This window comes from Ascaphus truei, chromosome 1 (genome assembly GCF_040206685.1).
Source record: "Ascaphus truei isolate aAscTru1 chromosome 1, aAscTru1.hap1, whole genome shotgun sequence".
NCBI lineage: Eukaryota > Metazoa > Chordata > Amphibia > Anura > Ascaphidae > Ascaphus > Ascaphus truei.
This window is the reverse complement of record NC_134483.1, coordinates 166,435,222-166,460,244: the sequence shown is the minus strand read 5'-3', so window position 1 is coordinate 166,460,244 and position 25,023 is coordinate 166,435,222. Positions and strand designations below refer to the sequence as shown.

The 25,023-nt window shown below is 48.5% G+C and overlaps 1 protein-coding gene across 1 annotated transcript in view; it reads right to left on the bottom strand.

The window, feature by feature from the left end:
- Nucleotides 1-25,023, bottom strand: part of CFAP95 (cilia and flagella associated protein 95) — a 94,568-nt gene that overhangs the window by 30,967 nt on the left and 38,578 nt on the right. Inside the window, 1 exon segment of the mRNA XM_075597814.1 lies at nt 24,840-24,961. Coding sequence (XP_075453929.1) covers nt 24,840-24,961 — 122 coding nt within the window.

The window sequence follows — 25,023 nt, the reverse complement described above, 5'->3', positions numbered from 1 at the left end:
AACAGAGTCTCTCTTACGGAGTGAGCTGGAAGAGGTGACGACTAGGCTGGAAAAGGCCAACACCGTAATTGCCACCATGGATGAAAAACAGATTAAGTCTGACAAATCGATTGCTATCCGAAAACAGAAATACGGGAAGGCTCTACAAGAGGTTCACGCGCTCAGCACAGAGGTGCAAAACTCACGCCTGGAGGGCCACAGTCTGAACACAGAGCTGGGAATGTTGAAGCAAACCCATGAGATTGCCCTAAGTGAGTTAGAGACTGTAAAGCAAGAAAATGAGAGTCTGAAATTGGAAAATTCAGATTTGACTGACCAAGCAGAAAAAGAAAAGAAACAGTTGACTCAGGAAAAATTAGAAGTGCAGGAAGCACTACAGAATGCATTGATGCACGCTCAGAGCCAGCACCAGGAAGAAATGGACGCTCTGAGAACAAAATTGCGACATGTATGCACAAAACAGAATTCTCTCGTGGAGGAACTTAACGTTTTGAAAAAGGAGAAAAGCATTAGAATAATTCAGAAGCACTGCAAAGCTCTTATCCAAGGAAGAAGGGAAAGAGAAAATTATCGGCGTAAACGCGCCGCAACTATCATCCTACAGGCTGCCTACAGAGGGATGAAAATTCGTCAGTTCAATCACCGGAATAAAGCAGCCTGTGTTCTTCAATCATTCTACCGTGCCCGCATGGTACGAAACAGATTCCTCATTATGAAAGGAGCAACTATAAAAATCCAGTCTCTGACTAGGATGACACAGAACAGGATTCGCTATCAAACCCTGAGAAATGCGTCACTGGTTATCCAGCGGTACTTCCGCCTGAAAAAATGTAGGCCTCAGGAAAGAGAGGCCCAAGACTACATGCCTGCCGACTGCAAAGGTAAAATGCCACAGGGTACAGACGGAGTTAGTGAGAGCTCCATCAATGTGAAGGTGCTCCAGGTAATCAGTGCTTCATCTTCTAAGTACCATATAATTGCCCCAAAGGGAAAATCCCAAATCTCCGAGAGTGATGGTCGTGAGAAAATACATGGCAGTAAGAAGTACCATAAAGGTTCAAAGGTTGCAAAGCAAAAGCGACGAAGGTCAACGCTGGCCTTGAATTTTTCCGGATCTCGCCACTCTGGGCCACAATATAAAGACAAAGACTATCTGGCCCCAGAGTTCCATCAGAAGCTAAAGAAACAGTCCAGTCATTTGCAGGTTGCAGCGGGTGTTGAAATGAAGTCAGAAGATGTAATGGACTGGAAGTCAAGGGAAAAAAAAAAGGAAAAATGTTTGGGAATGACCAATTTTTATGTTATATGAGTGGACTATGTCACTTAACTTTGCAAATAAGCTAGTGTAGTTATGCTATATTAGGCCTCTAGAATAAGCATTTTGTCAATATTACAATGTTATATTGGTTCTCTGTGTTGAAAATGTAGCTAAACTACAAATTAATATACAGGGTTGATGGCCCTTAAGATTACAAGGCTGTAGTATAAGAAAAAAATATATATATTGGTAGCTTACAATATAAAAAAAAATGCCCTTTTCGGTTGGTAAATATATAATGAGGTTCATATTCTAGAGTAGAAAAACCCAGGGAGGTAATAGAAATTGTCTGGTTTTGTGAATATATTTAGCATATCCTGGGTTGTAAGAATGTGTGCTAGACACTTATTTTTCAAAATAGTTCCCTAATAGAGAGCAACAAAATATGTTTGCCAAGTATAGTATCTTATGACGAAACCTATTGTCCATAATTGCCGTGGGAAAAGTTCATATTCGTGTCATGTGAATACTTAATATTGTTCTGAGGAGTTAGCTCAAGTATTTCAGGTAGGACGCTCACCACAGTGAGGTCCATGGCCGCTCACCCCAGTAGGTGTGAGCTGGGGAGGGGGATATGTGACATAGTCCAAAGATGTTAGGCAGCTTTCTGCCCCATTTTAGGTCAGAAAGTGCAGGAATAGTTAAAAATGATCCGTTCCACAGCTTCCCATTAACTCAGGCAGCTGGATGGAAAATCCAGACCACAGATTACAATGGCTCTAGTTCTCTCTCACCTGCTCTTCTAATCACATGCACAGGTATTTAGAGCAGAGAGGTTTTGCATTTCACTCTCTCTCCTTAGAGCCTGGAGGCTGGGGGTATCGCTGCTCCCCGGAATCCAGTTCGGGGTGGACGGCCCCTCCAAGTATCACAGTACCAGAGGATTTGCCTGGACACTTGGGACCGTGTTCCCACCACGAACAGATAAGACAAAACAAATGTTTATTTGCTGTTGCTAAAAGACTGTGCTGTATCTAGTGACCCTAAATGAGAGGGCATTGTTTTAAGCTGGGGAACCAGGTTAGTTGGCCCAGTTAGTTCGCAGTTAGAGGCTGATTCTGATGTGTAGTTAGTTCCCTGAAAGGGATAGAATTTCTTTATATGATTTGGTTTTTATTTCTTAAAAGTGACACTGAGTGAAATGCTATAACACTGATATGAGTAAACCGCTGAAGGTTAAATGTCTGAGTACCTCCTGCCTACACATGTTAAAGCTGCAGTACCTTACTTGGATGAAAATAAAGCAGGCAGAAGCCTGAGTTAAGCAACGTAATACTTTGCATGTTCCTGTTTGTTGTATAAATAACCCTAGAAGACTGTGTCGGGAAGAACCCAGACAGACGTCAGCACTACAAAAGAGGGGCGTTTGTCACAACACACACACACGCACATGCACACACACACACACATGCATACACACACGCATACACACACACAGGAGACATGGATCGGGCAGAAGGGGGACAATGATCGGGCAGAAGGGGGACAGACCATCAGGGGATGGGCCGGGGGCGGACGCGTCACTGGCCGGGGGCGGGCCAGTGACGTCACGGAGCTGGTTCGCCCTCATTGGGCGAACCGCTCACGTGACCGGCCTGTCTTGCCGGCAAGCGGGGGAATTTAAAATTCCCCCAAGACCTGCGCTTCCGCAAGCGCGCGGAAGCGCAGGTGAGCCCCTACTAAAGCCGCTCTAATTGTGGCTGTAGGGGCTCAGTGCTGAGCGGGAGCGCGCCTCCGTGCGCTTACGCCAGCAAGCAGGTAACATGTCCGGGGCCTTAGATCAAATCAGCTGAAGTTTGTCAGTCACTGTATAAGAAGCTTCTCTATATAAGATAAATTGAGAATCTTAGTGGTAATACTTATGCTGTTTAATTTGTTATTGGTGAGATGTCTTGCGGGCCTTGGTGGGCTGGCAGAAGACAGTGCTTCTCAGCTGCAGACTGCACGTGTGTCAAATGTGTTACGCCAATCTTGTGGTACTGAGCCTGTGGAAATGGAGTCTTTGAATATTAAATATATTGACTCATATCAAGCTCTGAAGCTTCATCCAATATTCACATCCAGGCTGAAACTCGGTCAATCAGATGTTTTTTTTATGGCATTGCCTTGTTGGATTACATTTATTAGGTTCATTAAAAGGACAGCATTGACTTCCAGAAGGTGAGCTTTTCAAGATGGCCTCTTTACATTACAGCTCCTAACCAGACCGTTCATCATTGGTTGCAATCCTTTGTTTTTTAGCCATAAGACGGTCACAATATATACTCTATGGTGCAGGACGAAAGGAGATCTCTTGAAAAATACTATATTTTCTACCATGGATCTGTCGCTGGAGTTAGAATTTACTTACTACAATTGAGGCCCACCTCGTGGCTGCAGGCCTTGTTTCCTGTGTATGCCTTAGATCAAAATCAGCTGAAGTTTGTCAGTCACTGTATAAGAAGCTTCTCTATATAAGATAAATTGAGAATCTTAGTGGTAATACTTATGCTGTTTAATTTGTTATTGGTGAGATGTCTTGCGGGCCTTGGTGGGCTGGCAGAAGACAGTGCAACTCAGCTGCAGACTGCACGTGTGTCAAACACGGATGTCAGCCTTCTTGCTCAGTAAATTGTTAGCCAGATAAATAAACTCATCATGCAAATATTCAAACGTTATTTTCCTCATCTAAGTGCACAGCCAACTAATATTAAGGATCCTTTTACCTCACATCAAACAACACATATGGACTTGGATCAGCATCCTCTGGAGTATGTGGCTCTTGCAGAGCCAGTCAGTTTTTCTGTGCAATACCGGCAAGCTCTCTGGCCACTGGACACTGAAGATCGTGGGCCGACTGTTAGCAATTTATACTCCGGTAGTGCGCTGAAACCAGGATGTAGCCGAGCTCTGCTTAAAATCCTGCATGAGACAGTGCTAAGTTGTCTGCATTCTGGCTATAAACACACATTAATATCTGACAAGGGCTTCGGTTCCGACTCTGAAAGCTCCCCAACACAGCAAACGAATACCAGAGATACAGACCCATAACGGTGAATCCTCTATCCTCTTATAGCATCCTTGCTAAGTTTAGAAAATCCCTGCATGTCAGCCCTGGTAGGTGCAGGCAGTGTAGGGGTTAAATCCTCACCAGGCCTCAGTACATGCCAGTTAGGCACACGGTTTGTGTCTAATATGTTGCTCTTTTAGAGGTTAGTGTTGCCACGTTTAGTTCTGGAAGTTGCTAGATGGTCACATGGTAATGATGTGACCTGGATGCAACATTTATTCTGCCCAGATACTGGGGCAGACCATTGGCCACGCCCCTAGGTATAAAAGGTGGGTTCCTCCATTTTGTAATCAGACCTCAGGGAGGATCCCAAGAACATCAAGGAAGACCCCAATTAACAACAGGAGGACTTCATAAAGAAGATATATACAGTTAGGTCCGGAAATAATTGGACACTGATACAAGTTGTGTTATTTCGGCTATGTACCAAAATAAATTCAAGTTACAGTTAAATAATGAATATGGGCTTAAAGTGCAGTCTATCAGCTTTAATTTGAGGGTATTCACATCCAAATTGGAGGAAGGGTTTAGGAATTACATCTCTTTAATATGTAGCCCCATCTCTTTCAAGGGACCAAAAGTAATTGGACAATTGACTCAAAAGCTGTTTCATGGACAGGTGTGGAGTAAAACACAATAGGTAGCGCTAAAAAAAGAATAAATAAGGACAAGGAAATTACATATAATATAAGCAGCCTAGATATACCTCTGACCCCCAGTCAGAGAAGAGCAATGGAACTGTAATGGTATCAATGGCGCTATCAAAAATATATATAAATATAAAGGAATATACAACCAGATGGCGATTGGAAAATTCAATGATGATCTCAGCAGACGGTGATACTGTAACACACTCAAGACAAACACACAGACAATGACTAACAATGTTGCTGATCACACAGATGACTAATAAAAAAACATTTAATATGTTATAAAACCATATAAGACATATAAGACAAATATGACAAAGTTAAAGGTCCCAACAATATCCTGTAACTGGCCGAAATGCCCGCTTACCGGAGCCTGGATGGTAATAGGCAGTGGATAATCAGAGAGTATCCCCTCTCATACACTGCTGGCACAGCTCCTGCACGTCTCTCCGGCGTCTGCCACGTGTGGTGTAGACCGTCCGTGGAAAGAGCATCCGCCCACACTGTCGCAGGAGCAGGGAAAGCTGTCTGAATGCTGTGTCTCTGTCCTCCGTGGTTTGGACATGCGCAAAAGCGCCCGACACCAGAAGGTTTAAGCCGCAGATTCACCAGCTCCTCGCGGTCGCGTGTAGATCTATGGCGGCAAATTCAAAAGATGCTTTGGTGGAGCAGCCGCACGGCACAGTTTGCGGGGATCAGGACAGTCTCAGTGATACCAGGGACCACCCAGCGCGTTTCGGAAGCCCCTGCCTCCTTCCTCAGGGGTAAAATTGAATGAATAAAGTCCCTGTGTGTCCGTGTATTTATGAGAAAAGATTTAAAGGTACATGGTACCATTATAAAGTCCCGGACATGCGCAGTAAAGTATTTCATATACCGCGTCATGAATCAGCAACAACAGAACAGAATAAAACATGGTGGTTAGCATACAATGAATATATCTATCAAACACACAATAAACATATAATTGGAGGGTACTATGTTTTCTTTTTCTTATATTTCATGGTTGATCACCGTCTGCTGAGATTATCATTGAATTTTCCAATCGCCATCTGGTTGTATATTCCTTTATATCTTATACTATATTAGTGAAAGCACTGTATGTTTGCCTGCCTGGATGTCCGGTGTCCCTAGGGGAAATCTCATTGGTCCCTTGGTCCGCCCCCGCACACCTCTCATTGGCCTGAGGCGGAGTGACGGGCCAAAGGACACACAGGGACACACACACACAGGGACACACACACACAGGGACACACACACACAGGGACACACACACACAGGGACACACACACACACAGGGACACACACACACAGGGACACACACACAGGGACACACACTCTCCCCCGTCAGTTGGACCGCAGCTCACCTTCCACACGCCCCCCCCCCCCCTCCTCTCCCGGTGCCCCTCCTCTCCCGGTGCCCCTCACTCTCTCCCCCCTCCCCACCTCACCCAAATCCCCACGCTCCGCAACATCCCCAGCCGCACCATCACCCTCACCGTGCGCCGCGGAGGAAGCGCGTCCCTGCTGCTCAGCAGCAAACTCCAGGCTCCTCCCCCCTCGCGGCGCGGCCCTCCTGCTCTCCCCCTCACGTGCGCCGCTACCGGAGAGGGGAAGCGCAGCCCGGGCCTCCTGCTCTCCCCCTCACGTGCGCCGCTACCGGAGAGGGGAAGCGGCGCGGGACTCCCCATCACGTGCGCCGCTACCGGAGAGGGAAAGCGGCGCGGGACTCCCCATCACGTGCGCCGCTACCGGAGAGGGGAAGCGCGGCGCGGGACTCCTGCCACTCTTGCCCCCCCCCCAGCTTCCCGAACTCACCTCCTGCCCCAGCCAGATGCCACGGGGTCAAGGTAAGTCACACACTGTCTCCCACCCACGCACTGTCACCCAGTCACCCACACACTCACCCACCCACCCAGTCACTTTCACCCACCCACCCAGTCACCCACCCACTCACTCAGTCACCCACTCAGTCACTCACTCAGTCACCCACCCACTCAGTCACCCACCCACTCAATAACCCACCCACCCACTCACTTAGTCACCCAAAAACTCACTTAGTCACCCACCCACTCACTCAGTCACCCACCCACTCAGTCACCCACCCACTCACTCAGTCACCCACCCACTCACTCAGTCACCCACTCAGTCACCCACCCACACACCCACCCAGTCACCCACTCAGTCACCCACCCACACACCCACCCAGTCACCCACCCAGTCACTTTCACCCAGTCACCCACTTTCACCCAGTCACCCACCCACCCACTCAGTCACCCACCCACTCAGTCACCCACCCACCCACTCAGTCACCCACTCACTCAGTCACCCACTCGGTCACCCACCCACTCAGTCACCCACTCAGTCAGTCACCCACCCACTCAGTCACCCACCCACTCAGTCACCCAGTCACCCACCCATTCAGTCACCCAGTCACCGATTCAGTCAGTCACCCAGTCACCCACCCATTCAGTCAGTCAGTCACCCACTCACCCAACCACTCCGTTACCCACCCACCCAGTCACCCACTCACTCAGTCACCCACTCACTCAGTCACCCACCCACTCAGTCACCCACCCACTCAGTCACCCAGTCACCCACCCATTCAGTCACCCACTCACCCATTCACCCACCCATTCAGTCAGTCAGTCACCCACTCACCCACCCAGTCACCCACCCAGTCACCCACTCACCCACCCAGTCACCCACTCACCCACCCAGTCACCCACTCACCCACCCACCCAGTCACCCACTCACCCACCCAGTCAGTCACCCAGTCAGTCACCCACTCACCCACCCAGTCAGTCACCCACTCACCCACCCAGTCACCCACTCACCCACCCAGTCAGTCACCCACTCACCCACCCAGTCAGTCACTCACCCACCCAGTCAGTCAGTCACTCACCCACCCAGTCAGTCACCCACCCACCCACCCAGTCACCCATTCACCCACCCAGTCAGTCTCCCACTCACCCACCCAGTCAGTCTCCCACTCACCCACCCAGTCAGTCTCCCACTCACCCACCCAGTCAGTCTCCCACTCACCCACCCAGTCAGTCTCCCACTCACCCACCCAGTCAGTCTCCCACTCACCCACCCACCGACCCAACTCACCCACCCAACCACCGACCCAAAGTTACCCACCAACCCAAAGTCACCCACCCACCGACCCAAAGTCACACACCCACCGACCCAAAGTCACACACCCACCGACCCAAAGTCAAACCGACCCAAAGTCACCCACCCACCGACCCAAAGTCACCCACCCACCGACCCAAAGTCAAACCGACCCAAAGTCACCCACCCACTCAGTCACCCACCCACTCAGTCAAGTGTCACCCACCCACCCAGTCACCCACACACTCAGTCAACTCAGTCACCCACCTAGCTGTCAAGGGGGGGGGGAAGCCTAACCCTGTCGTACACCCCCCCAAAATTACATCCCGGGCAACGCCGGGTCTCTCAGGTAGTTTATATATATTTTTGATAGCGCCATTGATACCATTACAGTTCCATGGACAGGTGTGGGCTATTCCTTCGTTATTTCATCATCAATTAAGCAGGTAAAAGGTCTGGAGTTGATTCCAGGTGTGGCATTCGCATTTGGAAGCTGTTGCTGTGAACCCACAACATACGGTCATAGGAGCTCTCAATGCAAGTGAAACAGGGCATCCATAGGCTAGGCTGAAAAAAAAAAAGAAAATCCATCAGAGAGATAGCAGGAACATTAGGAGTGGCCAAATCAACAGTTTGGTACATTCTGAGAAAAAAAAAAAAAAAAGAACGCGCTGGTGAGCTCTGCAACACAAAAAGGGCTGGATGTCCACGGAAGACAACAGTGGTGGATGATCGTAGGATCCTTTCCATGGTAAAGAAAAACCCCTTCACAACATCCAGCCAAGTGAAGAACACTCTCCAGGAGGTAGGAATATCATTATCCAAGTATACCATAGAGAGAAGACTTCACGAGAGCAAATACAGAGGGTTCACCACAAGGTGCAAACCATTCATAAGCCTCAAGAATAGAAAGGCCAGATTAGACTTTGCCAAACAATATCTAAAAAAGCCAGCCAAGTTCTGGAACAGCATTCTTTGGACAGATGAAACTAAGATTAACCTGTATCAGAATGATGGGAAGAAAAAAGTATGGAGAAGGCTTGGAACGGCTTATGATCCGAAGCATACCACATCATCTGTAAAACACGGTGGAGGCAGTGTGATGGCAGGGGCATGCATGGCTTACAATGGCACTGGGTCACTAGTGTTTATTGATGATGTGACAGAAGGCAGAAGCAGCCGGATGAATTCTGAAGTGTATAGGGATATATTGTCTGCTCAGATTCAGCCAAATTCAGCAAAGTTCATTGGACGGCGCTTCACTTTACAGATGGACAATGACCCAAAACATACTGCGAAAAGCAACCCAGGAGTTTTTAAGGCAAAGAAGTGGAATATTGTTCAATGGCTGAGTCAATCACCTAATCTCAACCCGATCGAGCATGCATTTCACTTGCTGAAGACAAAACTTAAGGCAGAAAGACCCACGAACAAACAAGAACTGAAGACAGCTGCAGTAAAGGCCTGGCAAAGCACCACAAAGGAGGAAACCCAGCGTTTGGTGATGTCCATGCGTTCCAGACTTCAAGCAAAGGATTCTTGACAAAGTATTAAAAATTAACATTTTATTTATGATTGTGTTCATTTGTCCAATTACATTTGAGACCCTGAAATAAGGGGACTGTGTATGAAAATGGTTGCAATTCCTAAACGTTTCATACGATATTTTTGTTCAACCCCTTGAATTAAAGCTGAAAGTCTGCACTTCTATTGCATCTCAGTTGTTTCATTTCAAATCCATTGTGGTGGCGTACAGAGCCAAAATTATGAAAATTGTGTCAGTGTCCAATTATTTCCGGACCAAACTGTAAGTGGCACACCAATGCTTTTAAGTACAAATATTATAAATGTTTTTCCTCCTTGGTGCTCACCCTCTGTTGACCCCAGCATCTCAAAACTGGATCCACGTAAGTATAGTAGATATTGGAAATAGAGGTAGCACACAGGAGACTTTAAATGGAGTTCAAAAACTTCTGCTGTATTTAGTACATCAGAGCAAATACAAAGTAGTGACGTTTCAGGACAATCCTGTCCCTTCCTCAGACCATATACACCTTACAAATGATTATCACAAACGTTACATTACTAACAAATGTATAATATGAGAAACGCCATGTTTTGTGTTACAGTATATTATGGGTAACAGTGACGTAGTGGACTAGACATATGAAAGAAGTTTTTTCCTTCTCTGAACGTTATCACCTTATAATATCTGACCCTGTGTTTATTTTCCTGATATGGGCCCCTCCAGTTCTAATCTGTTCATTGTCTCTTTGTAGAGTAAGGCTAAGGTCCCAGTGCCTGCGCTGCACGCGCGCCCGCGAGGCTGGCGGCGCGTGCAGCCGATTCCCCGGTCTGCAGTGAGGTGCAGGAAGAGAGACCGGGGCGGGGGGGTGTGGCGGGGGAGTGACGGGGGCACGGCTATGACATCACCCGGCAAGTTCGCCCTCATTCGCTGAACCGCCGGGGGGCGTGGCCTAGCGCTCCGTCGCGAGTCCTGCTCTTAATTCTATTGAGAGCAGGAGAAAATCTCGCCACAGCGCTGCGGCCCCCCCTCGCAGCGGGCCCGGCGCCATTGAGGGGAGGGCTCTCGTCCCTGCAGCATCCGCAGTAGCAAGCGGGACCAAAGCCTTAGGCAAGAGAGATACAGCTGTTCGCCTTGAAGGGGGAAGATGAGATTGTCAGGCAGCAAAATCTGTTTTTTATGTTTAGTTGGCCACATAATATAGCAAATGTATTACCAATAATGACATATGAAATTATGCATGCCCGCCCCCTTTATGGGGTATAAGTAAGGCTGTTTTGGAACATCTCATCAGTGCATTTATGTTAGATCAGACACATGTCTTGAATTTTATATGAATGTACTCTTGCAAGCGGCCGCTGCAATAAAAGTTTCTAAACAGATTGCTTTTGCCTAAATAATAAGTGTGAACTGATTTTTTCTCCATGAAAATTCTGGCGCCGTGACCCAAAAGACTAAAACGCAGTGAGGATACCAGCAATCTCAGGATGCAATTTTGCCAGACCCCTAAAGCACCAGGTGAGAGACCTTGTTTATTTTTTTAACAAAACATCTAATTTTTATGTGGGGGTCTGGAAAAGGGAGTGGTGAGTTACAGGTACTCATGTTAAGTTGATGCCATCCATTTTTTTAAAAACTAATTAAACGAGCTGTTAGACAAACTTATTTTTTTATTTTGGTAAAACCGGTTAAATACCCCTTCGGTGGGATTATCCGAGGTGGGGGTTTTCAACAGGGAAAACCCCTAGGCCCTGGAACCCAGCAGAGGGGGAAGGTTGTTTGGTTAGGACTTCTGTTTTCGGGATAGTCCGATGTGGTTTACCAGAATTCCAAGTGGGGTCTTTCTCTTTAGAGTAAGATTCTCAGGTTGAGGGTCTCGGGTATTGTGAATCTCAAAGGGAAACACGCTCTAGGTTTAGGTCCAAGTCCGGTGTGGTGTTTTTCCCCAGTGATTGCGAATCTCAGAGGGTAACACGCCCTAGGTTTAGGTAGGAAAAATTAGTTTCATTAATAGAGTGGAATTCAAAAACTATGCTATGGGGTGTACAGGATGTTAAAGAACAAGATATTTCTGAAGTCCAACATGCACCATTTGTTCTTCTACTGTGAAGTTAACTAAACATGTGACATTTTATGATTTCTCTCTCCAAAGGTGTCCCACCTTCAATCTTGTGTCTATAACCTCTCATTTTAAAGAATGTATCTCTGAGCAATCCAGGTTTTATTCTGTATGGTTCCGTCAGAGAGATATGATGGGTAATTTAATGTCAGATTATCCCAACATGAGGGTTTTAATGCAAATCTTCTACCCAAGCTTTATCCAGTTCAAGTTGCATTTTTTTTAATGTCCTTTTTTATGTTTGTGTACTCGCTGCAGGTGAAACAGCTACTGTGTACACTGATTCTATTTATGTTTTTGGTACTATATAATTTTATATCCGCATGTACCTCGGGATACTACAATGTTTATATTTACCACCCAGTCTCTAATCACTGATTTTAGTGATCTAGCCCAAATGTAACGTTCTGTCCCATGGTGTAAATTAAAATCATAGAGACTGGCCGGGTGCCTATTACACCCTGATGGACTCTGGCACTCTCCGGACGCCGCCTGGTGGCACCAGAGATCCTTTTTCCCCACCTTGCTTGAGCGATATATGGTATATCTCACGCTGGCAAAAGGGGGGATTATTGTATAGATTATAAAATGTTGGTATACTGCTCTGGTACAGCAATACTGTAAAAAAATGCCCAATTTGTCAGGTACACGAGGTGGGCAAAGCAGTTAAAATCAGACAGGCTGCACATCCCCACCGTGAGGACCATTTGTAAACATGCTAATTGATTTTATACAAATGCCTATACGCTGGAAATATGGATATGTTTTTGTTGTGCCGGACATTTCTCTGGCTGGTTTGAAGCCTATCCATGCATACATTCAGACGCAATTATACTCTGCAAAATACTTTAAGAGCGTTATTCCCAAGGTTTGGAATTCCCTTGACCATAAATAGCGACAGGGAACTTATTTCACCGGAATTATGACCAACTTTGTGATGTATTAAAAACACTTCAACATGGGGGGCGTGGCCAACTGCAGAGCCGAGAAGACGTGCAGCTCAAGAGCTCCGGGCCCCAAAGCCCCGTAAAGCAGCCTTTCCCCTGCAAACCCACAGGGAATTATACCAGCGGAAGGCGCGGGCGGCGGAGCTATTAAATAAATAATAAAATATTTAAAAAAAAACACCAACCAGCCGGCGGAGAGCAAGTAGGAGCCGGGAGACGCGGTGCAGCAGCCATTTTCCCCAGGGGACGGCCCGGACGCGGCTGAGAGCGGCGCTCCTCCTTGACCCCACAGTGCGTGGGTGGCCGGGTAAGAAGCGGGACGAGAGGCTGTCTGCCGTTAGTCCCCGCGCGGCTGCAAGTGTGCGACTGGAGGTTGGTGGGGCAGAGAGTTGAGAGGAGCGGGGGCGGCCATTTTGACCCGGCACTCTGCAGAAGTGCCTGCAGAGTGTGCGGACTACCCCGGCCCCCTCCACCCCCCTCCCCCCTCCCCACTCCCCAAAAACCACAGACCAGGGACTCCAGGAGATTGGGAAGACCCAGAAGAGACATCCCCTGGGAAAGAGCACTTTTGCAGAAGTGCACAAAGAGCCTACAGAGGAGAGGGCTTTAACAAATGTACACAGCCCACCCCCCCCCCCCATAATTAAAGGGGACATGCATGATTTAAAATAAAACCTAATGGGGGGACTTCCGGAGACGTCACCCGGTATGGACGGTAGAAGAGGAGCTCCATAGACCCGCGCATTAAAAGACGCAAAAACCCACATTTTTCCCCCAAAATTGCCGGGTAACACTTACACCCCGGATAGCTAAAGAACTAGGCGATGTCAAAAACCAAAAAAGCGAGCAATCAGGGAGTTGCCAAATACTTTTCTCCGTCGCAACGGGCCAGGGACAGCACGATGGAGCCTCAAGATGGCGGCGGACCGCATGCGCCACGGCGCTTTCAGGGAAAAAAACCCAGCCAAAAGATCGCACCCCAGCAAGCCCTGATCAACCCATAACCAGGGCATACTTGGAAGAACTCCTGGGGGCTATGGCAACGACGCTCCAATCCTCCTTTCAGACTGAGCTCAGAACCGCAGTGAGCGACATAAGAAGGAATCTCAGGGCTGACAGAGAAAACAACTACCCTAGAGAAAAAACTCACTGAGTCTCAACAAAGACAGAGTGAAGCGGAGGAAGAGATAGGCCGTCTAGGAGAAGAGATCACCCTCCTTAAAGAAGCTATGGAGGAGCAAGAAAATCGTGACCGGCGCCAAAACATCCGCGTCCGGAACGTACCGGAGTCGGTCGCACAGGATCAACTCCGACCATACCTCATGGAGCTCTTTAACTTAGTATGCGGGGAGCTGGAGGAGAAAGAGCTCGAAATGGATAGGGCTCATCGCGCCCTAGGACCTAAATCAGACGACCCGAGGCGGCGTAGGGACATTATAATAAAGATGCATAAATACACATCAAAAGAAAAAATAATTGCGGCCTGCCGGGACCTGGGGGAAATAACCTTTCAAACGAAACTCTCCAAGTCTATAACGACTTGTCAAAGGCAACGAGAGACCGCAGACGTGAATTAAAACCTTTAACCAACCTACTCCGCGAGAAAGGAATCCAATACAGATGGGGATTCCCTTTCAAACTCACAGTTAACAGGATGGAAAGTTCTGTCCATGAAATACCCGTGGACATGGCCCCCTTCGCAAAAGCATTAGGTCTAACTCCACCTCAAACGTGGATAACGACCAATCCTACCGCTGAAAATACATCAGGAGACCCCCCCCGAACATCGGAGAGAATTGCGGCCCAACACCCTAGAGAAAAATGACAACCGCCGCGGCACTCAGAGAAATCCCCCCGGACAGACCCGGAGGGGGAAGAGTGCCCCCACTTACCTTGTTGGTCCGGGGCCGCACTGGAGCGCGGGCTGCGGACCCCCATGGTAATCCGGCGCCAACCTCCACTCCCAATGTGAAGTCACGAGGCGCCTGTTCTCGAGATGGCTCTGAGGAGACTTCGAGGAGGGGGGACGCCTCTGCTCATCGTTAAAATCATCTTACCAGACCAGAACAGCACCAAGAAGTAAGCCGCCAACTTCTAGGATGAGCTGACACAGAACACCGCCTACTCCTGCGATGACTCAGAAGAGGATCCCGTCCGCCGACGGTAAGACCGGGAAACCGACTGACTCAACCCGGAGCAGTAGGATCGCTGATCTTCTAACTCCGGAGCATAAGAGGAATTTAGATCCCGGTTTTGCCCCCACCAGCCTCAATCTCCGGCTTTTCGGTCCCGCTTTAAATATGATCTCCCTCCCCCTCCTTTTGCCGGTTTCTCCGGTCCCGTGGAGCGGGCCTCTGGATTGGGGGGAGGGGGGGGGTCGGTGTCGGCATCCAGCCTTTCCGCCAACGATCCATGGACCCCCGTTGCCACAGAGGACTCCCCAGTCTGTGGGACTAGGGGCGGCTAGGATACCAGGAAGACGGACCACCCAGACTGAATCAAAGAACTTAAAATCATAAGTTAATAGTGATGATCCGGAGGTCGTGAGTAGATTAAAATAATATAACTGTTATATCTCAATTAACACCTTGCTTCCCCTCTATCCTTCCCCCCCCCCCCCTGTAACCCAGACACGCAATCGCCCCCCCCCCTCCCCCTTCCCCCCTTCCCCACGCATACCCCCCCCCTCTTCCACCCCTCCCCCCACACACTCGCATGTCCCACGTGTCCCCCCCCTCTTTCCCCCCCCTCCCCCCCCCCCCTTTTTCTCCCCCTCCCTCTCCCCCCTATTCCCCCACCCCCCCCTCATCTCCCCTTCTCTTCCACCTCCCCTCCCCACCCTTACTAGCAAACCCACCTAGCACCCTACTTAAGCACAAAAACAATGGGAGAAACATACTAAGAGGAAACGAATATATAAAATAAAGTTGTATTAATCTTATTTAGTCACAAAACGATTCACAATATATCTTTAGCGCAGAGTTACATAATAGCTGTGTTATACAGAAATGGGAGATGTCTGAAATGTTTGAACTGCAACCAGGCCCACCTCCTACCCCCCCCCCCTCCCCTCTCTCCCTCCCCTCTTTCCCTCCCCCCCCCCTCCCCTCCCTATACTCCCTGTGTAGAGTTACATAATAGTTGTGCTATACAGAAATGTGAAATGCTTGAGCCGCACCTAGGCCCCTCCCCTCCTACCCCTGCTAACAAGCCTACCTAGTACCTCACCTAAACGCAAAGATAAATAAGAGGGAAAAACACTAAGGAGAAAACAAACATACGAAAGAAAGTCGAACTTATCTTGTATAGTCACAGAATTGTATAAAATATGTTTTCGGCGCAGAGTTGTATAAGAGTTATGTTACACAAAAATGTGAAGTGAAATATTTGAAATGTTTTAATCGCACCTAGACCCTCCTCCCCCTCCCCACCCCTCTCCCCTCCCCCCCTTTCCCCTCCCCTCCCCCCCTTCCCCCCCTCCCCCCTCCAAACCCTTCCCCTCCCCCCTCTCCCCCCCCTCCCTCCCCCCTCCCCCCCTTCCCCCCCTCCCTCCCCCCCTCCCCCCATTCCCCCCCCCTCCCCCCATTCCCCCCTCTTTCCCTCCCCTCTCTCCCTCCCCCCCTCCCCTCTCTCCCTCCCCCCCCCTCCCCTCCCTATACTCCCTGTGTAGAGTTACATAATAGTTGTGCTATACAGAAATGTGAAATGCTTGGGCCGCACCTAGACCCCCCCCCTCTTACCCCTGCTAACAAGCCTACCTAGTACCTCACATAAACGCAAAGATAAATAAGAGGGAAAAACACTAAGGGGAAAACAAACATACGAAAGAAAGCCGAACTTATCTTGTATGGTCACAGAATTGTATAAAATATGTTTTCTGCGCAGAGTTGTATAAGAGTTATGTTACACAAAAATGTGAAGTGAAATATTTGAAATGTTTTAATTGCACCTAGACCCTCCTCCCCCTCCCCACCCCCCTCCCCACCCCTCCCCCCCCTCCCCACCCCCCACCCCTCCCCCCCCTCTCCCCCCCCCCCCTTCCCCTCCCACCCCCCCTTCCCCCCCCTCTCCCCTCCCCCCCCTCTCCCCTCCCCCCCCCTCTCCCCTCCCCCCCCTCTCCCCTCCCCCCCTTCCCCTCCCTCCCCCCCTTCCCCCCCCCTCTTCCCTCCCCCCCCTTCCCCTCCCTCCCCCCCTTCCCTCCCCTCTCCCCTCCCCCCCCTCTCCCCTCCCCCCCTCTCCCCTCCCCCCCCTCTCCCCTCCCCCCCTTCCCCTCCCTCCCCCCCCTTCCCCTCCCCCCCCTTCCCCCCCTTCCCCCCCCTCCCTCTCTTCCCCCCCCTCCCTCCCTTCCCCCCCCCTCCCTCCCCCCTTCCCCCCCTCCCCCCCCCTCCCTCCCCCTCCCTCCCCCTCCCCCCCCCTCCCTCCCCCTTCCCCCCCCTCCCTCCCTCCCCCCTTCCCCCCCCTCCCTCCCCCCCTCCCCCCATTCCCCCCCCCTCCCCCCATTCCCCCCTCTTTCCCTCCCCTCTCTCCCTCCCCCCCTCCCCTCCCCTCTCTCCCTCCCCCCCCCTCCCCTCCCTATACTCCCTGTGTAGAGTTACATAATAGTTGTGCTATACAGAAATGTGAAATGCTTGGGCCGCACCTAGACCCCCCCCCTCTTACCCCTGCTAACAAGCCTACCTAGTACCTCACATAAACGCAAAGATAAATAAGAGGGAAAAACACTAAGGGGAAAACAAACATACGAAAGAAAGCCGAACTTATCTTGTATGGTCACAGAATTGTATAAAATATGTTTTCTGCGCAGAGTTGTATAAGAGTTATGTTACACAAAAATGTGAAGTGAAATATTTGAAATGTTTTAATTGCACCTAGACCCTCCTCCCCCTCCCCACCCCCCTCCCCACCCCTCCCCCCCCTCCCCACCCCCCACCCCTCCCCCCCCTCTCCCCCCCCCCCCTTCCCCTCCCACCCCCCCCTTCCCCCCCCTCTCCCCTCCCCCCCCCTCTCCCCTCCCCCCCCCTCTCCCCTCCCCCCCCTCTCCCCTCCCCCCCTTCCCCTCCCTCCCCCCCTTCCCCCCCCCTCTTCCCTCCCCCCCCTTCCCCTCCCTCCCCCCCTTCCCTCCCCTCTCCCCTCCCCCCCCTCTCCCCTCCCCCCCTCTCCCCTCCCCCCCCTCTCCCCTCCCCCCCTTCCCCTCCCTCCCCCCCCTTCCCCTCCCCCCCCTTCCCCCCCTTCCCCCCCCTCCCTCTCTTCCCCCCCCTCCCTCCCTTCCCCCCCCCTCCCTCCCCCCTTCCCCCCCTCCCCCCCCCTCCCTCCCCCTCCCTCCCCCTCCCCCCCCCCTCCCTCCCCCTTCCCCCCCCTCCCTCCCTCCCCCCTTCCCCCCCCTCCCTCCCCCCTTCCCCCCCCTCCCTCCCCCCCTTCCCCCCCTCCCTCCCTCTTCCCCCCCTCCCCCCCTTCCCCCCCCTCCCTCCCCTTCCCCCCCCTCCCTCCCCCCCCTTCCCCCCTTCCCCCCTCCCTCCCCCCCCTTCCCCCCCTCCCCCCCCTCCCCCCTCTTCCCCCCCCCCTCCCCCCTTCCCCTCCCCCCCTCCCCTCCCTCCCCCCCCTCCCCCCCCCTCCCCCCCCTTCCCCCTCCCTCCCCCCTCCTCCCCCTCCACCCCTCCCCCCCCCTCCCCCTCCTCCTCCCCTCCCCCCCCCTCTCCTCCCCCCCCTCCTCCTCCTCCCCCCTCCCTTCCTCCTTACCCCCTCCTCCCCTCCTCCCCCCCCTCCCCTCCTCCCCCTATCCCTCCCACCCAAGGGAAGCGAGCATACAAAAGAAAACGGAAATTGTTTAAGTTAGATATTTAAGAGGTTACTCCACTCTCACAACGCATAGTTACAATATGGTTGTCTTTTTGAGATGTGAAATGTTTGAAGTACTTGAAATGTTCCTATGCCTTCTTTGCTTCCCCACACACATGGACTGGGGGTCTATACTAAATGGGTTAAGTAAATTCTATAGAGGGTCTGGACTCCTCTGACCTCCAGCGGTTGACGAACCCGGAATCACCCCCAAGGGACCCACCTGGTCCAAATGCCGGCCGTTCTTAAGGCTGGTGAAAATATGTTAAGGCCTTTTGTGGGCCTTGTTACAACCTATCTCTATCTGTTGACCCTGTCCCAGCAGATCTCCGCCCCACCCCCACCTACCCCTTCCCACGCCCCCCTTCCTCAGCTTAAGATATCTATTCTAACCGAAAAAAAAACCCACAACCTCTATACCTTCAGAAATTTAAACCAGACTCAGAGTTACTGGATCATGGCCTCTCAAGTGGGAAAGAGAAGGCCTTATGGTATTATCCAAAAAAAAAAAAAAGAACCCAAATGGCTAGCCAAGCCACAATTAAATTAACCTCACTCAACGTAAAAGGGCTCCAAAATAACCGAAAAAGGAGAGTAGCACTTCAAGATATGAAAAGATCAGGGGGAGACATCATATTCCTACAGGAGACCCATTTCACATCACAAGACCCCCCAAATTTATTCAAAAAAGTGTTCCCAATGTGTTTTTGCGCATCGTTTACTAGTAAAAAGAGGGGTGTAGCTGTCCTGATCAGACAGGGCACCCCATTTAATCATATCAAAACAACGGCGGACCCAGAGGGTAGATTTCTAGTGGTATATGGCTCCTTAGCGGGCTCAGCAATCGCTCTGGTCAATGTATATGCCCCGAACGAGAATCAAACAGAATTCCTAAAGAAAGTTCTCGAGGGCATAGACCCGGGATATCTGTCATCGATGATAGTGGGAGGAGACCTAAACATGGTCCTTAACCCTACCGAGGACAGATCAACCACAATGGGTCCCCCCCGCACAACCCCCTCCCAGATCATAGGGAAAAGGTTTAGGGGAATCTTAAGCGAGTTCTCACTAGTGGACATATGGAGGGCCCAACATCAGGGCCAGAGAGACTATACTTTTTACTCAGCACCTCACCAGACCTACTCTCGAATAGATCACTTTTTGGCCACAAAAAATGTGGTGGCGGCGACATCCGACTCCAACATAGGACCAATCACATGGTCTGATCATGCCCCGATTACCTTAACCTTGACGACCCCCTTTGAAAAAACAATAAATTACTCATGGAGACTAAATGATTCATTACTCAATCATCCTGAGATAGAAAGAGAGATCAGAGCCGCTATTCGGGACTATTTTTTTTTTAACTCAGGATCCGTCTCCTCACCAGCAATCCTGTGGGAGGCCCATAAGGCAACCATTAGAGGGAAATTCATTTCTATCGCATCCCACAGGAAAAAAGCCCGCCAAAAATTAATAAAGGAGCTTACGGATAATATCAAAATAATAGAACAATCTCATAAAACCAACCCCTCAAAAAAAATATATAAAACATTGACAACAGCCAGAGTAAAACTTAGACAAATCCAGCTGGAGGATGTTGAGAAGGCCCTCAAATGGACTAATCAACAATATTATGACAAGGGGAACAAGGCAGACAGACTTTTGGCGACTAAATTAAGAGGGGTACATAAACGGTCCCAAATCACGGCAATCAAGAGTAGGTCTGGTGAAATACAACATAGTGATAGCAAAATAGCAGCTGAATTTACAAAATTTTACACCGAACTGTATAATCTAAGATCAAAAAATGGCCGGCCTGAATCAATAGCATCCGAATTAATAGCGCAATATTTAGATAAATGTAAGCTCCCCACACTAACGGAGGAGGAAAACACAGTCCTCAACGCTGAGATCTCAAAAGAGGAACTGGAAGAGGCGGTCAAATCACTAAAAATTACTAAGTCTCCTGGCCCCGACGGGTTCACTAATGTCTACTATAAGAGATTCTTGCCAGTACTATCCACGCATCTTCTAAAGATATTTAACGATTTCATGGAAGGAAATCAAATCCCCACGTCAATGTCCCTGGCCACCCTGGCCATTATACATAAAGAAGGCAGGGACCCGATGCAATGTGGAAGCTATCGTCCAATCTCCCTGCTCAATTGTGATCTCAAGCTATATAGCAAAATACTCGCAAATAGATTAAACCCCATCTTACCGAGATTAATAGATAGTGATCAAGTAGGATTCGTAGCAGGCAGACAGGCCTCGGACAATACTCGGAAGATAATAGACATTATCGAACATGTCCATCTCACAGAGACCAAAGCACTACTCCTAAGCCTAGATGCAGAGAAGGCGTTCGATAGAATAGACTGGCTATTCATGGACCAAGTTATGTGTAAATTCGGATTCAAAGACGCATACCTAGAAGGAGTCCGTAGATTATATCAAAACCCGTCTGCAACAGTAAAACTACCAGGGGGCAGTAACCAGAGATTTGAGATCACTAATGGAACTCGACAGGGATGCCCCCTATCTCCTCTCCTCTTTGCATTAACCATAGAACCCCTAGCATCTGCAATTAGAGCCAATAGAGACATCAAAGGAATAGAAATTGGACACAGGCAGCACAAAATATCGCTATTCGCAGATGATGTCATCCTAACCCTTACACAACCCCAAACATCCCTACCTAACCTCCAAAAAGAGCTCCGGGACTTTGGAGATATTTCAGGTTATAAAATCAATAATGACAAATCGGAAGCACTAAATTTAAGCCTGTCAGAGCCAGAGGTGAAACTCCTCAAACTAAACTTTAACTATCATTGGAGCTCCTCGAGTATCAAATATTTGGGAGTAAAGATAACGAGGAACTACCAATCCCTATATCAACAAAATTATCCGACTCTGTTCCGGAAAATCAAACAAGATCTAGAGAAATGGGGAGGATATCAGATATCATGGATCGGGAGGATGATATCAGTTAAAATGAACATACTCCCTAGATTATTATATTATTTTCAGACTCTCCCGGTCCACATCCCTGGCTCAGAATTAAAGAACATTCAAAAACTAATCTTCCACTTTATTTGGCAGGGTAAGAAACCCAGAATCACCAGGACAGTTCTTTTGGCATCAAGGGGGAGAGGAGGACTTGGTGTTCCAGACATCACAAAATACTACCAAGCCGCCCAATTGCGACAGGTAGTAGTTTGGAATGCCAACCCAAACCAATACTGTTGGCTAGATATAGAATCATACTATGCCGGGACGCCTTCACTGCCGGCTTGCCTTTGGTCCCTGAGCAGGGAAGACATGCAGAACAGTAAATTTAAGTTAGGCCCAACGAGACACACATGGGAGATTTGGACAAAATGCAAATTTAAATTTAAGCTCACCACACCTCAATCCCAACTCATACCAATTTATAAAAATCCGAAATTCCCCCCTGGCTGTGAGCCCAGACAATGGGACCAATTTAAAACAAAAAATATTAGAGCGGTTGCTGACCTCCTGAGCTTTGAGGAGTTCCTGAGTTATCAACACCTAAAAACCAAATATGAAATAGCAAGATTGGATGTCTTCAAGTATCTACAAATTCGGCATTTTATTCAAACTTTATCCCCAACGTTGAAATTTCCCCCTCTCACCAGTTTCGAGCGGCTCTGTAGAGAAACAGGCCACCAGAAAGGTCTTATAACACAAATCTACGGTGAATTGGAAAGGGCCATAGAAGCCCCTACACATGACTATATGCTGCATTGGGCAGCAGAATTGGAAATAGTTATAGACCGAGAGGATTGGGAAAGAATTTGGGAAAATGCCTCAGGAACTTCCATATGTACCACAATCAAAGAAAACATATATAAAATACTGTTTCGCTGGTATCTTACCCCAGTTAGAATAAATCAAATTTACCCCCAGGCGTCCGATTTATGCTGGAGAGGTTGCGGTCAGAAGGGGGACATGGCCCATATTTGGTGGACATGTCCGGAAATTCAAAAATATTGGGGAACAATACAAAAATTAATAGAGGAGGTCACAGACCTCAAAATCCCTATTGACCCGTTGACCTACCTGTTGGCCAGGCCCTTAGAAAATTTGGACCGACCAACAAGTAAATTAATCTCCTTCATTCTTACAGCGGCTAGATGTGCGGTGGCAGCCGCCTGGAAGAAGGTGTCTCCCCCCTCAAAACAAACGGTAAAAAATAGGGTGCAAGAGGTGATGAATATGGAGAAACTATCTGCCTTCTTGAAAAGATCCACTGACTCCTTTAACAAAATATGGGATCCGTGGCTATCCCATATGGCACCTCTACGCCACTAATCCACATATGGGAGAAAAAAAAAAAAGAGAGAGAGAGAAAGGAAAACCAGGTCAGGGGCACCAATGAAAATAGACTGAGGATACGGGAAGCAATGGGTATCTCCCCCCCCCCCCCACCCACCCTCCCCTTCCTATTCCCACTCTTACTCTCTGTTTCCATACTCGCGCTCCCCACATAGCCCCTGGAGGGTCAGGGGAGCGGTGAGCTTTCCTCTTTTATTTCTGGTTTCTCTAACCAACAAAAGGAGAAAATCTGTATTAGGCTGTATTATCGTTTGTTTCATGCATACTGTGAATTATCTAAATGCCTAATAAAAAATTTTGAAAAAAAAAAAAAAAAAAACACTTCAACATTTTCACCGCGCATAGCACCCTCAAAGCGCAGGCACAGTGTAAAGACAGAATGATATTCTCAAAAAATAAACTGCCCAACTTTGTTCAGAGACTAATATGAAGTGGCCCGATGCACTTCCCGTAACCGAAACAATGGTTAACTGTAATGTTACGTTAAGATTGGAAGGACTTTTGAAAAATCAAACCAATGTCACCAAAATCAAAGTTATCTTGGTTCAAAAGCCTTTAACAGTCACTAGTGTGTTAAATGTAATGATATATCCAATCATAGCTTCATTAGAAGGTACAATAGTAATGTTTCAATTCAATTATATTTGTACAACAAGCTGTAGTTTGTCAGAAACAACAGAAGTCTCATCGTCGAGGCCAACGAGTTCCAGAAAAATCTTCTATCAAGACTCTGATAGTGCCTATGCACTGAGAGGGGATTTGTAGATAGATTTGTGGGGTTAAAAATTCAGCTTCACTGAAGTTTCCATATAAGGGTTAATTTTGCATGTTCTGTGTAACTGCTGAGACAGGGTTTCACAGAGTGCAAAAGAAACAACTTTGCTTGGTATAAATGGGAGTACACCGGAGCACGGACTGCAGAGATACTACCTTCAATAATGAATACATGCTTTGTGCTTTGTTCTAAGAGCTGTTTGTTCATACTAACAAGCTATGAAAAAGTTAAAATGAAAAGGTTAATTTGTAGTTAGGAAAAAGCTATATCACACCTGTTTTTAGGAATAGAACCTGAGAGCAGGAGAGACTGCTCGAAAAAAGACTGATCTCCATTTATAACCTGTAACCACATCTTGTCTGTAATCAAGGCTGCGATTATACAGCCGAACTGCAGGGCGCACGCATCTGTGAAGTCACAATAGCGACGTCACAGAGCAACATGTGCACAAGCACATTCTTTTGTGCACACGACTGCTGGCTGAAATCTGTTTTTTGATTGGTCGTCCGCGACACGCGGCAGTCGCAACCCGAAAACAAATTTTGAAAACGCTTTAACTGTCTCCCGCTTTGCAGTAGCAAGCCGGGAGACGGACGCATTTGGTATAGGCAATTTTCACGTAGGTAGCAAACTTGTTTTTGCGCCGCGCGGTGTTGCTACAGGCGACACCACGGGCGTTTGTGTATAATCGCAGCCTAACTGAAGCTTGGGATTGTAAACTGCCTAAAGAGTAAATATATGTGAACTGCTAGAAACCTGTGTCGGAATCTGTATTTTCACACAAGGATCTCATAGTATTTTCAATGCTTACGAACAAGCATTGAATCGGAGGAACACAAAAACACGCACTTATTTTCAGTATGCAACTCTGTTTATGTCATTTATATCTGTTTGTACCTCCACTGTACTTGGCGCTTTTAAAAAAATGATTGTCCTTTACAAATAAATTTCATCATTCCTGACACATTGACTCCTATTCAATATGAGAGAATGTCGTATTTCCATTCATTCGATTGGAGAACATCTCTTCTCCAGCACTGGGAAGCAGTATCACAACATGTTATGCCATGGTGCGCAACACTGGATACAACCATTTAAATGCAATAGAAATTGCAAATGACTGTGAATATTGAGTATCTTACCTTTTGATAGTGACTGTATCGATGTTGCCCTCGTTAATCATTAATTTGGGAACATCTTTGACTTCATAGTCTTTCTGTAAGTGAATTTGAGATAGGTGATCTTCTGTTGATGTGTCCCAAATCTGAAAAGACGCAGAAATTAAAAAATCTGGGTTTCAACATCTATTTTTTTTTTTGTATAGAT